The 14,636-nt window shown below is 51.0% G+C and overlaps 1 protein-coding gene across 1 annotated transcript in view; it reads left to right on the forward strand.

Annotated features, from left to right (window-relative positions):
* Positions 1 to 460: 460 nt before the first annotated feature.
* Positions 461 to 14,636, forward strand: part of LOC144178108 (atrial natriuretic peptide receptor 1-like) — a 267,231-nt gene continuing 253,055 nt past the window's right edge. The window contains exon 1 of the mRNA XM_077705645.1: positions 461 to 1,326. Within this exon, the coding sequence (XP_077561771.1) occupies positions 576 to 1,326 (751 nt within the window). The 5' untranslated portion in view covers positions 461 to 575. The remainder of the gene's footprint in view (positions 1,327 to 14,636) is intronic.

Genomic DNA, 14,636 nt, shown 5'->3' on the forward strand with positions numbered 1-14,636 from the left:
GAGACAAAAGGGGAGAATCTCGCTTTCTTTGAACGAAAGGGAATGAGTTAGACCGAAGCGTAACATTGAAGCAGCAGCGTCAAAACTATTCTGTCGGCGAATATGTTCTAAAGTGAAGATTTTGCGCACTCAAGTGACTAGCGCAAAATAATAAAATAAAATAAAATATTTAAATTTTGAGAGCGCTAGGACGTGGCATAACTGTTCAATTTCTTTGTCGCTTTTGAAAACGTACGCTGTTGCTTTTACTGAGCGGGCGCCCTCCATTGGTTAGTCTCGAACCGCGAGGATCCAACGCGCGGACGACACCTGTTGGCAAGCGACTGCGGTTGCCGCGCACGGAGAGCGGCTGCAACTAATGTCCCGCTTGGACGAGGCTCCGCGGGATGGCGCAGCGTTCCTTGGCAGATCTTTTCTGGATGGGTCTCCCCGAGCAGTTCCTCAGAGGGGTGGGGGAAAAGCACTCACAAGCAGCGCAAGCGGGCGGGAATTCTCTTCTTGGCCGTCGCCGCGTGCCGCAGCCGCGCGTCCCTAGTCGGGAAGCAGCGGCCGTGCGCGTGCGGGCAACGCGTGACATGAGCGTGCTCCACCACCAGCGGCGGCGCGTCCTACTCGTGCCGACGGCGTGGACGTTCGTGGCCGCCGGCCTGATGGCAGCAGCCGCGTCCAGCGACCAGCAGCAGCAGGCGGTGATCGGCAGGGCCCAGCAGATGCGCGCGGACAGCCTTCGGCGCGCGTGGCCCCGAGTGCCGCACTTCTTGGTGCTGGCGCCAGACGACGACGGGCTGCCGTACGCCCTGAAGAAGGTGCTGCCGGCCGTGCTCGTGGCCGTGGCCAAGACGCAGCTGGACGTGGTGGTGCACTACTACGACACCAAGTGCTCGTCCAGCAACGGGCCCCTGTCCGTGTTCGACTACTACATCTCGGGCCGAGTGGACGTCTTCTTTGGGCCGTCGTGCCCGTACGTGTTGGCGCCGGTGATCCGTTACGCGTCCGAGTGGGGTCTGCCGCTGCTCACGGCGGCCGGCCAGAACGAGCACTTCGACACCAAGTCCGTGTACTACCGGCTGCTGACGCGCATGAACGGCTCCTTCTCCGGCCTCGGCCAGGTGTTCGTCGAGGTGATGCGCCAGTTCGACTGGACCGTGGTGGCCCTGCTGTTCCACCAGTACCGCGACAACTCCAAGGGCCACACCGACTGCTACTTCTCGCTCTCCTCCGTCTTCAGCGCGCTCGGCAAGAACGCCACGCACCACTCGTTCGACGAGAACGAGGACTTCGCCGACATACGCCTCCTGCTCGCCAAGATCTCGCAGAAGGCGCGCAGTGAGTTCCCCCTCTCGCTTGGCCGTGTAGGCCGTCGCGATGAATAGGTATATAACAGAAGGCTACCGACATAGCGACGTGTTGTATTGGCGTTTAGGTGTGGCTTGGATAAAATCGGGTTACCGTCACCCCGTTCTTTATCCAACGAGAGCTTAACGACACGTCATTCTGAGCTCATTAACGACACCGCTTGTCACCAGCGCAGTATATCTAGGCGCACGACTATTCATCTTCTTCCATTCGCTAAGATAAGGTACTCGGTTGCAACTTTGTTCCAACTCTGTTCCAACTCGTCACACCATACCGGTAAATGCGTCTCCATCGCAAACTACAGAGCAACCATACTGGACTTTAGGACGTCCAATTCCACATCGATAACCCATTTTGCAGTGTGCATCAAGAAACACAAAGAGAAGAACAAAATTTCAAGGTGTCGCAAAGTACACCCAAGGCACGCTGAAGTTTTAAATTTATTTTTACATTTATTCTTTGTTTAGGTTCTTTGTTTCTTTCCTGTTCCCACGCATTCCCATTTCTTTTTTGAAGGATAGGGGAAAAATGAATTCGAATCCTGCGTCCGCCACTAATACCGAAAAGAGCTAAGTAGGTTGAACTGCGTAAAGAAATAAGCTTAGGAATGTTTGCTGGAGGGTAGCGAGCAAAATATATTAAGGTACTAATTTTTTCGGGTCTATGCTTGGAACAAGTATTGGGCGTGAAAAAGTCCATTCATTTTTTAGAATATTTCGCTGAAAGTGTGCTAGTTTTACCCCGTGTTTAACTCATTCAGTATCGTTCCACAGTGGTAACGTGCTTGTCATTTCGTATTTCCTGACAAATTCAATTAAAAACATGATGAGCTACACAAAATTCAACTCATTCGGCTGGATCTCACGATGAAAGGGAGACAACGTCCATTTAAACCGAATACACAATTTATCAAGGGAACAGCGAACAAAACATTTGTCGAAATGGCACAGCACATTACCACATTGCTCGAGGTTACGGAAGAAATAAAAATATTACTGCAGGCACTAAAGAGCAAAATATATTCGGATATTCTCGATTGTCAAGTAACTTGCTTTTACTGGTCGAAAGATCAGCGCAATTATGTGTTTGGTTTACGTACTAATGTGCACGTAAATGCAAAATCAATATTTAATGCCCCGATGCTGCTATTTGCATTTAAATAAGGTGCGATTACTTTTTACTAGGACGCAAGCTCTTTCCCAAACGCTGAACGGAAAAGAACTGATCGGTGCAATGAATCTTTTTGGTGAATACCCAGACCATTTCATTTTTTTCCAAATGTTCCCTGCGAACATTTCGAAAACGCCGGCAGTTCGAGGGAGGCTTTGAGGGATACATGGAATCGCAATAAAAAATTTATTCTTCTTACACTCAGGTAAAGGGCGACGACGCACGCTGGATTACCGGGGAAATTTTATGAGGGCCGCAACCGGGACTTCGCTTAATATTCATTAAATAAGTCCTCAGAATCCAACGACAGCAACTGTGCGTATTCCAGTGCCTTCAAACGAGCACGTGCGATTGAACTACAAATACATAAAGGTTCTGGGCTCGGCAATTTTTTCCAACTGTAAGCCGGAATTGAAATGCTCCACGTGCACTTTCCGCTGAAAGTAATAAGTGCCGCACACACAAGGGTGAAGTTTGCGGTACGCAGATAATTTATTGTCCAAATGTGAACCAGAGTCCAAATGGCGCACAAAAAGATTTCTTTTCTTTTTGCGTAAGCTGAAGCCGGAGCCCTTTGACTGCAATACAACCACACATAAACAGAGTCCGAATACACCAGCCAATCTGGACGGGAATAATGTTCAGTTTTGACGCACCTTTTTCAAACAACGGCCAGACGGTTGATGATGTCTGGCGTGAGCGGCACGCGTTTACCTAGCTGTTGTGCACATGTGGAGAAAAAACAGCCATCGGTAAAACCAGAACCGCAAACTTACCTCAATTGAATAACAGCTCGTACGTCGTGCCTGTACAAAGAAGTCGGGCCGTGACTGGAATCTTTCTCTCGAAGCTCCCGTCGCCGCCTCTTAGTGCGCTCGAACACACTACGCAAAACGTAGTCCTCAAAGCCGTCGCGCCAGAGTTTGGCTTAGGTATGCCGCGTACACACTCGCTCGCTGCAGCACGACCGCTCCCAACTCGACAAACTTGGGTTTTAAAGGCTGGCACACCGCTGCTGCCTCACTTGTTTCAGAATCACTATATTTTACTTTTACAAAACAAAGGCTCCTGCGCACTCACTTTTGAGTTATTTGACTTCGTGTCACGCGCGCTCTAACGGGGTCTTCGCATTCCGCGGCCGACCGCAAGGGCTTATGTGGCTTCCCAGATTTCCGCTGGAGTAAGGTAAGGAAGAGATATTAAGACAGGGAGCTGGGTCTTACTTTTGAAAGAACAACTCGTGGCTTAGTCGGAGCACATTTGTTTATGTGAACTGGCTGTTGCAATTCTTGATGTGCACGCCTTAAAGATCCGGTGTTCAGGAAACGTGCGTCGAAATTGCGTCGAGAAACGGAGGGGTGGCTTTAGTTATTTGGCAGTATTACCTTAGCACAAAATAAACTGCACTAGCTTCTTTAAAAGTCGGCCATGCATGCTCAGGGAATTAGAATACCCCGCCTGCGCTTATTAGATTAAATTATTTGTCCGCAGTGTCTCAAGTGAAAACTTCGTCGCTGAAGGTAGCGGAACATTCCCAGCTCTTGGACGTAAAGCACCGCTCCTGAACCTGCAGGCATCTCCACTTTTGAAAAAGCGGAATTGTATGGGTCTTGCGTTCACACAACCAGGTGAATATACTAATTGCACTGGCTCAAGGATTTAATGTATTGGACAAGTAGGTGGAAGCACGGAAGAATAGGATGAACGAGGGGGAAACGCCCTTTCCTTCTTTAGACTTCATCTTGTCGTTCTGCATTGTAGCGCCAAGGCTCTGTATTTCCTGTTCCTTTCGCCACTCTTCGTGGGCACGCAGATCTTCGGGAGTTCTAACCGCACGTGACCCTTACATAACGTAATTCAAGTACATACGGAATGTCCCGTGCACGTACGGTCACAAAAGATGTCCCGTGCAGTTCGCGGTCACAAAAGATGCGGCCACCGTATCCATGCGAACAACTTCTCTGCACGTAACTGGGATGGAACCTGAAAAGCAGCCCAAGGTTTCTGAGCCATGGGGAGAAGAAAATTTTTTTTCGCCTCTAAAGCATGCCTGAAATGTTATAAGCGCCAAACGGCTGCTTTAACTGACGCCATTTTGTGGTTAGTGGGAGAGGAAACTGCAGGTGCAAAGCCTAGGCAACAAAGAGTGAGATATTCACAATAACGGCTTTAAATCAAACCACGTTTCTTGCGCGGCCGTCTCTAAATAATGTGAAGCGGTGCTCCATAAAGGAAATATGAGGAACGGTTGGTGCAGAAGGGATTCGCATTTAAACAGTCTACAAAAACAAGTAGAAGTCTAGTAACGCAGCGACCGCTGCTAAGCGTGGGCGTCGCCAGGATTTTGGGGAGAGAAACTTGTTGCATTGCCGGCCGAGAGGGAGAGGGCAGGGGAGGGGGTAACGACCATGCTACTAAGTCCTTGACAGAGGCCCTCATCCGCTCAGTTAGACGTCCCGAGAGCGCCCACGTTGCAACGCCTGCAAGCAGGGCGGCCCGCTCACTCAATCCGCCTCTTTCATTGGGGTGTGCTGCCACCCAGCGTGCATAGCGGAAGTTGAAGCGGCAGGGTTCGCCGGCTGCGTTCTCGTATGCACGGCAATCCCACATGACCAACATTACAGCGAGGAGCAGCCGAAGTTTTTCTTCTGTGTTGGAGTTATAGCGCCTTAAGATGACAGCCCCTGGTCATCACATAATACCAGGCGGCTTCTTATCACTGAATGAGGGCTGGCAGAGAAATCTCGGAAAGATCCGTGTGCCGTCCGAGCAGCACAGCGAGCAGTACTTGGAGTCGTCTGGCATGAACTGCGATCGCCAGCTCAACAAAGGCCGGCAGTTCGCAGACGCCCCTTAAGCGCTGGACACATGTACGATTGGTACACGCGATTCGCATGCGACTGATCGTTACGACTGTCGCCACGACTAGTCGTTCGCGTGAATTTGAGACACATGGCCCGATGCGCGCATGAGATGCGTCGTCGGCGTCGCTCCGCCCAGTGTTTTTGCTCCATGATCAACTACGAAGATGGCTGAGCTGAATTTGTAGATTCTGCACGTTTGTTCGCAAGAAATGGTTAAAGCAAGCAATCGTGAAGCGTTTTCTGCCTTCGGAAACAGTCCGCGCACACGCCGGCCGCGCCTGCCAGCTCGGCATACTCAGCGGCTCGATCCGGCGCAGACCACGGTAGCAACCGCGCTTGTCGCTGCTCTTCTGAATCAATCTGATCGCTAAAAATAAGTTTCACATGCGAGTAAGTAGGTGTTAGTGTGGTGAAAAATTGTGCTAGAGATTGCTTTCAGGGCTTATTTTAAAAGCGGCGATCAGATATCTGCCCCGATGCAAGCCTACGCTGACCGGTCGCCGCGGCGCGCGGTGCGCCGAGCGGCCGAGAGATGGCGATACCTGCGCGGAAGCATCGAATCAGGCTACGCAGATGTCTTGGTCACCGATCGCTCAAAGGGTAGCTATAGCTTAAATAAAGTTCCACATGCGAGAAAGGGGATGATAGTGTGGTGAAAAGTTGTGTTACGGATTGTCATTCGCAGTTGCACAGATAGCCGCGATCAAATATCCGCCAGGATGCTAAGCCTAAAGTTCCCATCATCCGAGCCGACCCGAGCAACGCAAGTCGCCGTAGCCGATCGCGTGCAGCCGACGGGAAGCGATAGAAGCCGACACCATTCCCTTTTCGGCACTCCGAGTTACAGCGGAAAGCAGCACAAGTTGTGGGCATTGTTCCGCGCACAACGAGCACACACAAAAAATCAAACGATGTAAATACAACCACGACCCCTTCCCGCTTGTGCGGGAGCTGTGGGGAATGTCGTCTGCTACCCCTGCCGGACTGCTTAGGAACTTGGCCGCTAGGGGATTGCGCATGCGCAGTGGGGTTGTGAAAGAGGCGGATTCCGCCGGTGTCTCGCACGTGCTTCGTCAAAGGCGGGAATGCAATTAAGCGCTGCCGCGCGATAGTCTTGGTAGAGCACTCCTTCAACTTGGCCACGAAGATCACGAAGCAAACACGACTTGACTCTTAACGAGCTTTGCTTTTTCGTTTTTCGGCGAGAGTGCCGCCTGAAGGGGGCTCGACTTGTTTCTTTGCTTCGACCGGGAGGCGGAATTAACTACCGCATTATCCACGCTTCCTTTATCACCCCCTCGTGACCGGCCGGAAGGGTGATCGCGCTGCCTACAGTTCCTACAAATGTGTCCTAGCTCTCCGCACGCATGACATCTCAGTTGTCTCCTCCCGCTGCCGCGACGCCTGCCGTTTTGTTGCATTTGTTCATGCTGCAACGCCATTCTGGATTCCAACAGGCGTTCTACCCTTTCGAGGCGCTCGCGAAGCTGGTAAGTTTCCTGCTCGCCCTCCTGGAGGATCGGACCGGCATGCGGCCGTTATTTACTTCTCGCTCGTTTTTTAAATGCGGAGCATTTCTTAGGCTCGCGATGTCACTCGTCGATGTTGTCGGCGCCGTCCACACGCTCACTGCGCATGCGCGTCGCGTCGAGGCGCAGGTGCGCATCTCTCCCCCGTATCCTCCTCGCTCTCAAGAACAGGTGCGGCGGTGCGGGAGGAGCGCGTGTACCCCGTGCGCTCCATCGCTCTCAACAACAGCTGCGGCGGTGCGGGGGGGGGGGGGGGGGGGGGAGCGCGTCTGTGCGCGCATGCGTCGTAGCTACCCGTGCGCTGCGCCGCGCTCAACAGTAACGGCGGCAGGGCGTGTACACGTGATAACGGCGTGGTGGGTACGTGGAAAGTTCGCGCGCTTGTGTACGGAAGTGTGCGCATGCGCGTCTCTCCCCCGTACTCCTCTCCCTCGAACGCGGGCGGTGTGTATATAAGCGGCGGAGCGCGCGTTCGGAATTCAGTCAAGGGCGTCTTTGCTTGGCTTTCGCTTGACTTGACGCTTTGCTTGACGGCACCAAGCAATACAGACAGACTTTAACTTTACACTCCTTGCCTTTGCTTCTCCTTCATTCAATAAATAAGAATAATAAAGGCGAAATAACAATTAAGCATTCCCAAACCACACCCAACTACGCAACATTCACGCGATACCCCCACCACTCTGCGACGCATTTACTCGAGTTCCCCCCGTGGGAAGATGCGGGCGGGTTTTTTTTTCGTTCCTCACAGCCGCTCCAACAGCCTCTCCGATATTCTTGGGGTCGCGGGAAAGCGTGAATCTGCGGACTGGCTCTCGCCGTCCGTTCAGGAACTGGGTACAAGGTTTGCGCTAATCCTCCGTCTCGGTGCCGTCCTGCGTCCTAACAGCTGCAATGCCCAGCGCGCGGAGCCTGCTCGCGAACGACGACGTCTTCCCCGTCCTTTTGTTTGGCGAACAAAAACTTTTGTAGTTTTGCACATTCTGGCTCAGTATCAAACCTCTTCTTCGCTAAAGCTTTGAACTCGGCGTGAGTATTTGCCGCAGCGACAGCCTCCTCATGCCATGCAAAGTCGAAGGCCGCACCGACCATTTTGCAGCGTGCGATTCCTGTAGTCTGTGCGTCTGTCCAGCCACCGAGACCCCCACCTGTTCGCGTACACGTAGAAAGTCCAGGATGGTTATCCCGTTTCCGTCCCCCGCAAATGCCGGAACCGTTCCCCCACCGCCATGACGTTCGCGCCTAGCACATCTGCTTGGGTCATGGTAAGCTCGTTCATATGACGGTGCCTCGTTTCCTCTCAGGCGTGGGGGCGCACGACTCTGCGATTTCAGTTAAGTGGCTCCCACCGCTGCCACCACTTGACTCCACACCTCCTTTGTTCCCCGACGCGCCATCCCTTCTCTCCACGCAACCCGCGCAGGCCATAAGAAGTCGAAGCAAGCATTTGGGGTCCTATTCTCCTGCCGACACCGAGCGATTCCGCCGGAGGAAGCCGCCGTAGCAGAAATCCGATAGCGCGCTCCTGCGTTCCGGCCCGAGAACGAGACAGGGAAGAACGCCGCTCCCTGCGCCTTCCGCCACCACGGACCAGCGGGCTCCGAGCTGCACTCTTAGATCACCCCCACAGCCCAGCGGAGTACGCGTTCCCCGGCTCGACAGCTCTATCCCCCGTTCCAGCGGTGAGCGGGTGCCTCCGGTGCACCTCGGCGCTAGAGCGAAGGATCTCGCCTCCAGGGCCCGGAACCTGCCACCCGCCTGACACGATTCTACCTACCTGACCAGGAGCCGGACGAGCGCCCATGAGTGGAGGGTGTCGGCACCGTTTAAACCCTTCTTGATCAAACTTAACTGTTATCTGTTGATGCCCGTTCGTGTCTGCGTGTCTTTTCCTCTAAACTCTGTGAGGACCCACCCAAACGGGAAACAGTGACACAGCCCCTTGTGACCCAGTGACCAAGTGACCCAGGTACACGCCGTAACCGAGAAGACTGCAGTTCGCGCTGCGTACAAATTTCGCACTAGGCAGTATAGTAATCGTCATGTGATTTTTTTAGTTTAGTGCTCGGTTTTTCTTGTTTTTTAAATGTACCAGCTGCGTGTTTTTGTTTGAATGATTAATTGATTTTATGGTTTAACGCGCCGACGCAACGCAGGAGATGAGGCGCGCCGTAGTGGAGGGCTCAGGATTAATTTTGATCACCTGGTAATCTTTATCGTGCGCCGAAATCTCATACACACGGGCGTTTTGGGAAGCTTCCATCAGAAAAGTAGTCGCCGCAGCCGGGAATCGAACCCGCGTCCTCGTGCTCAGCAGCGCAACGCCTGATCCACTGAGCCACCGCGGCGGGTATCTGCATATTTTTGATATGGTCCATTCATTTTTGTAAAGAATTTTCTTACTTTTTGAATTTTCAAATTTCTGTAGCACCAATTATCTCCATTGAGGTTATTATAGCGGTTAAACGTGTTACTTGCCCCAAAATAATTCCGCCTTTATGTGCAAATAGGGGGCGTTACACCGTCCTGGCTGTGCAGATAATCGGCGAACAATTCTACGCATTAAAAACGTGCGAGAATCATCTAGTATGATCGCGGGCGTAGCGCTGGGCAGTACGCGTGGGAAAACAGCCCAGGAGCCTGTCGCTGCTCCCGCGGCGTGTCGGGAGGCAATACTAACAACGCTGGCACATGTATTGAGAATATTTACAACGTGAACGCGCCAGCTGACGTCGCCAGACACTGCCGGCTGTTTGTTCGCAGAGCCAGCGCCACACAATGCACAGTTAGGCGCTCAGCATAGTCAAGCTACAGCCGAGTCGATCGTGCTATGTGCGGCCTTGTGCAGACATCGCTAGCAGCACATGCTGTGGCGGGCAGCTCACATAAATCTGTTCACATGCCTGCCAGCCCCATCTCATTGATTAGACACGGTGTTTGAAGTTAGGGCGTTCAAACACGATGGTGGCCCTCACCGACAGTGCCTTTCCCAGTTTTGTCGCTCGGGGGGGCCCCGAACAGCTAGCGGATAACTTAGCTATGCTGCCCTAAGGGCTGAAGTCAAAGTTTAACATAAAAGCCAAGGGCTGGGCAGTATGACCACGAGCCAGTGCGCGTACGTACAAATAGACACCAGAAAAAAGCAGCAGCCCGCTCTGGGATCCGATGAATGGCTGACTAAAAGAGGGTTTTTAGATGTGTAATCTGTGGGAAAAAAATATATCGCGGGCGGCCCACCGACACTGAACATAGTTATGATGACGGAAACAAAGGAGGTTGGAGGCGAAATCCATGAGGTAATAGTGCACTCTTTATGATGTTGCTCGCTCAATTCGCAGCTTCCCGTGCCTACACAGAAAAGACAGACCATAAACCATGCAACGCATACTATCGTCATCACCATCATCATCACCAGCCTATCTACGCCCACTGCAGGGCAAAGGCCTCTCCCATTATTCTCCCATTACCTCGGTCCTGTGCCAACTGTGACCAATTTATCCCCGCAAACTTCTTGATCTCATCTGCCCATCTAACTTTCTGCCGCCCCCTGCAACGCTTGCCTTCTCTAGGGATCCACTCTGTTACCCTTAATGACCAGCGGTTATCTTGCCTTCGCATTACATGCCCTGCCCACGTCCATTTCTTCTTCTTAATTTCTACTAATATGTCTTTAACACCCGTTTGCTCCCTGACCCACTCCGCTCTCTTCTTGTGCCTTAATGTTACACCTGTCATTTCCCGCTCCATTGCCCGCTGAGTCGTTCTCAATTTAAGTTGAACCCTCTTAGTAAGCCTCCAAGTTTCTGCCCCGTAGGTGAGTACCGGTAAGATGCAGCTGTCATACACTTTCTTCTTCAGCGACAATGGTAGTCTGCTATTCATTATCTGAGAATGTCTGCCATATGCACGCCACCCCATTCTGATCCTTCTAATTATCTCTGCCTCATGGTTGGGATCTGGGGTCACAACTTGGCCTAAGTAGATATATTCGCTTACCACTTCCACTGCCTCGCCACCTATCTCAAACCACTGTACTGTCCCGAGGTTATTGATCATTACTTTAGTTTTCTTCATATTAATTTTCAGGCCCACGGTTCTACTCTGTTCGCCCAGTGCGGAAAGCATGCTTTGCAATTCGTCCCCCGAGTTACTTAGCAAGGCAACGTCATCAGCAAATCTGAGGTTACTGAGGTATTCTCCATTAACCCTTACTCCCACCTGTTCGCAATCCAACGTTCTGAATAATTCTTGTAAACATGCTGTGAATAACATTGGAGAGATTGTGTCTCCTTGTCTGACACCCTTCCTCATAGGTATTTTACTGCTCTCCCTATGGAGGATGATGGTAGCTGTAGACTTATTGTAGATATCCTCTAGTATTCTTAGATAATGCTCATCTACCCCCTGGTTCCGTAATGCCTGAATGACTGCTAGGGTTTCGAACGAGTCAAATGCTTTCTCATAATCTATGAAGGCTATATATAGGGGTTCAGTGGCGGACCTATGGCGGATACTATGGCGGACCTTTATTGGAGCAAATTTCGCGCCCACGGGGTAGCACAATCGTCAAGACATCCTCGCAGCAGCAGTGTCTCGGCCACTCGGTCGGGGGGCCGTGGTGTGAACGATAAAGGCTGCCGGATTCTCCAATTAATATCGTAGGACACGAGTTTCACAGCTATGTAAACTAGTAGCCGAGTCCTTCAATGCTTTACTGGTCACGAAACTTCGGCGCTCGCTTCATATAGGGACCGCGCGCGCCACTACAGGCGCCACCGCCGCACGAAGGTCATCCAGCCGCCGCGCGTGCGGCGTATTTGCCAGCTCTTGGCGTGCAAACGCTCGCTGCTTTTGGTGTCTGCGCGCTGATTAAGTGTGTTTTTTTTCGTAGTAGTTAGCGATGAATAGTCCAGTAATTGTGTTTATCACCTGCCTTCAATGGGGTTTTATTTTTCAAAATAAGTTACTGTAGACTTCGGCCGCGAACGGCAACGGCTTCTGTGTGCTCTGGCACAAGCGCTGCACCATCGTGTTTACGGATTTTTAAATGTATATTTCTTTTTTTCTTAAAGCAAAGTTGTAAATACCACACATACGGTAGCTGTGTAGTGACGGACTGCTGCGGGCCTATAGATAACACAATAAAAAACAAAGAAACCAAGTACGCGTCGTTCAGACTACGCTTAATGAATCCGTTGATTGCTCTGTCATGCACAGAACGCTAAAAGAGATAGGCCAATAGTATTGTCGTTTCGATGAGTGGGTACATACTTGAGAACATCTAAAAACGCTGCAGAAACGCGAAGGATCAAAACACGAAGAAATATATGTTACTCAATGTGTCTTTCTGCTTCCACGCTTTGCAATCCTTGCAAAAACAGGAAGCGAAAAAAGAACAATGAAACTGATTTTATCGCACGCAACAAAAAAATTCTATGTTACGAAGGGAGACAAAAGAGCATGGTCCAGCGTACAAAAATTTATTTTTTCGCGCTGCGATGTGCAGCACACGGAGGAAACAGAATATTGCCACGTAGCAAAGAACGACGCAAAGCTTTTCTGAACGCAGCGATCTAGCGATCTCCTGCACTACAAAAGACTGGAATGAAACACAAACGTCTAAGAAGCAGTCCGCAGTGTGACGTGAACAGATGAACGTCGATAAAGTGAGTTGCGCGGCGTTTGCTATGCGTGCGTTACTCTTGGAACGTTATTAATTTCAGATCCATAGAAATAGGATCGAGAACATTGTCGAAGAAACAAAAAATCAAGTTAGCGACAAGGTGGCACCCTTTCCATATCAAACAATATTCCCCCATAGGACGTACGACAAAAAGAGCAAACGGGCGCTCCGGTTGAAACGCCAGATAAGAAACCGGAATCGGCCACGCGCGTTTACAAAACAAACAAAACGAACCCTAAGGGATAATTCGCGGAAATATGAAAAGTAAAAGCACAAGGATGTCCCAAAGCTTTTTTACAGGCGAGCCTGAGCGCAACGTAATACAAGGTTGCAAACAGATAATGAAGCACCGCTACAACCTGACTGATATGACAAAATTCCAGCTTTAAGTTAGCCTAGCTTGTACAATTCTAGGTCCACGATGCTCTCAAAATGGTACATTGCTTTTTTCATTCTCACACACTGTGCATTTCCACACACTGTCGCACACTAATAATCGAAGCTGAAATCTCCCGTTGCTTGCCTTGGAATGGCACCCCTCCATTTCTCACACAGCTGACCGTCGCTCGGTCAACAGAACAAGGAAACATTTTCTGTGGTATCGTTGTACAAGGAACGACATCCCGGGACGCAACACATGTTCGGCATCGTCGTTCCACTACTTAAGTCGCATCACGAGAGCACGATATGCACGTTACATTTTTTTCCCACACAAAACAAACACAACTCGCCGCGGCTCCGCCGTTCGAGCCAGCGCAACGCCGCCCGAGGAGTGACCTCAGTGAGAGGGTGGCGCCACCGCGCGGCGGCCAAATGCAGCATATGAAGCTCCCCCATTGAGTTACGGAGCAGTTTCGTGACCAGTAAAGCATTGAAGGACTCTGCTAGTAGTAAACCGTTGACAAGATAAAAAATTGGATGCCATCCCAACCGGTGAAAGTGGTCGCCAAGCGCAACTGTTGTAGCCGACTACACATGCTGATGGGGGAGGGTGTGAAATGTTCGTCGTTGTCTCGGCGAGCTTGTCGTTGGCACTCAGCTCCTCTGGCGGCAAATGCTGGGTTCTGACGCATGCGCTAGCCCTCGAATGACGGCAACTTCTCTCACCTTTCGAGAGCAACTGCAAACCTACTCTTTACCAGAACACACGGAGGGGGGTTCACTGGTGTCTTATCATGCAACATGCGGTATGGATGCTTGTTTTATGGTTTTTTTCTCGACTCGAGTACTTAGCTCTATGCTCCACGCCTGGTTAGCACGCATTCGCCCGGCGTTTTGGGCGAGAACTGCTCGGTCCTACCTCGGTGTTTTGTTTACGACACGGAATTTTTCTACCAACGAGAGGCTAACAGCTCCGCATGGAAAACACAAAGCACTGAAACCACAATTGAGGTTATCACCTAGTGTTCTGCTAATTAAATGGCACGGCAACGTTCTTCAGAACAACATGCCTAAGCTTGCATGGATTGTCGTACAGGTGTTTCTTCTTGTCAAGCCTGGTCCGCTGCCTGATACTGGACGGACATCCCACTCTGGGCATGCGCCGCTGGACCGCGCCCCAGGCACGTGGAAACCACCGTCGACATCGCAGCTACGCAGCTAAGATTGACATCACGATGACGAGCAAACCTTAGCGCACGAGCGGATTCGTTTGATAAACCTTAATGCACAGAGCCTGCGTAATAAACAAGAACAGTTTGAACACGTTCTGCTATCCTATGACCCTCACATAGCCGTTATTTCGGAAACCTTATTGCACCCTGAAGATGCAGATAGTTGCGTGTTTCCGCCTTCATATACGTGCTATCGTAAGGATCGAAAAACAAGGGGCGGTGGCACTGCAGTTCTTGTCAAAAGTGGTGTGCCGTCGCATCAATTGCCTGAGGTTGATGTCTACCACGAGAGTGTGCTTTGCAAATGTGAATTTTTAGGAAACCAAATCATCGTCGTAGGTCTGTACAGACCGCCCAATGCTGAATCAGATTTTTGTTAAAACTTTACGACCAGGTAAACCAGTACCGCAACCAACTCCTT

This window comes from Haemaphysalis longicornis, unplaced genomic scaffold (assembly GCF_048455015.1).
Source record: "Haemaphysalis longicornis isolate Haplotype H1 unplaced genomic scaffold, Haemaphysalis longicornis Haplotype H1 scaffold_4, whole genome shotgun sequence".
NCBI classification, from domain to species: domain Eukaryota; kingdom Metazoa; phylum Arthropoda; class Arachnida; order Ixodida; family Ixodidae; genus Haemaphysalis; species Haemaphysalis longicornis.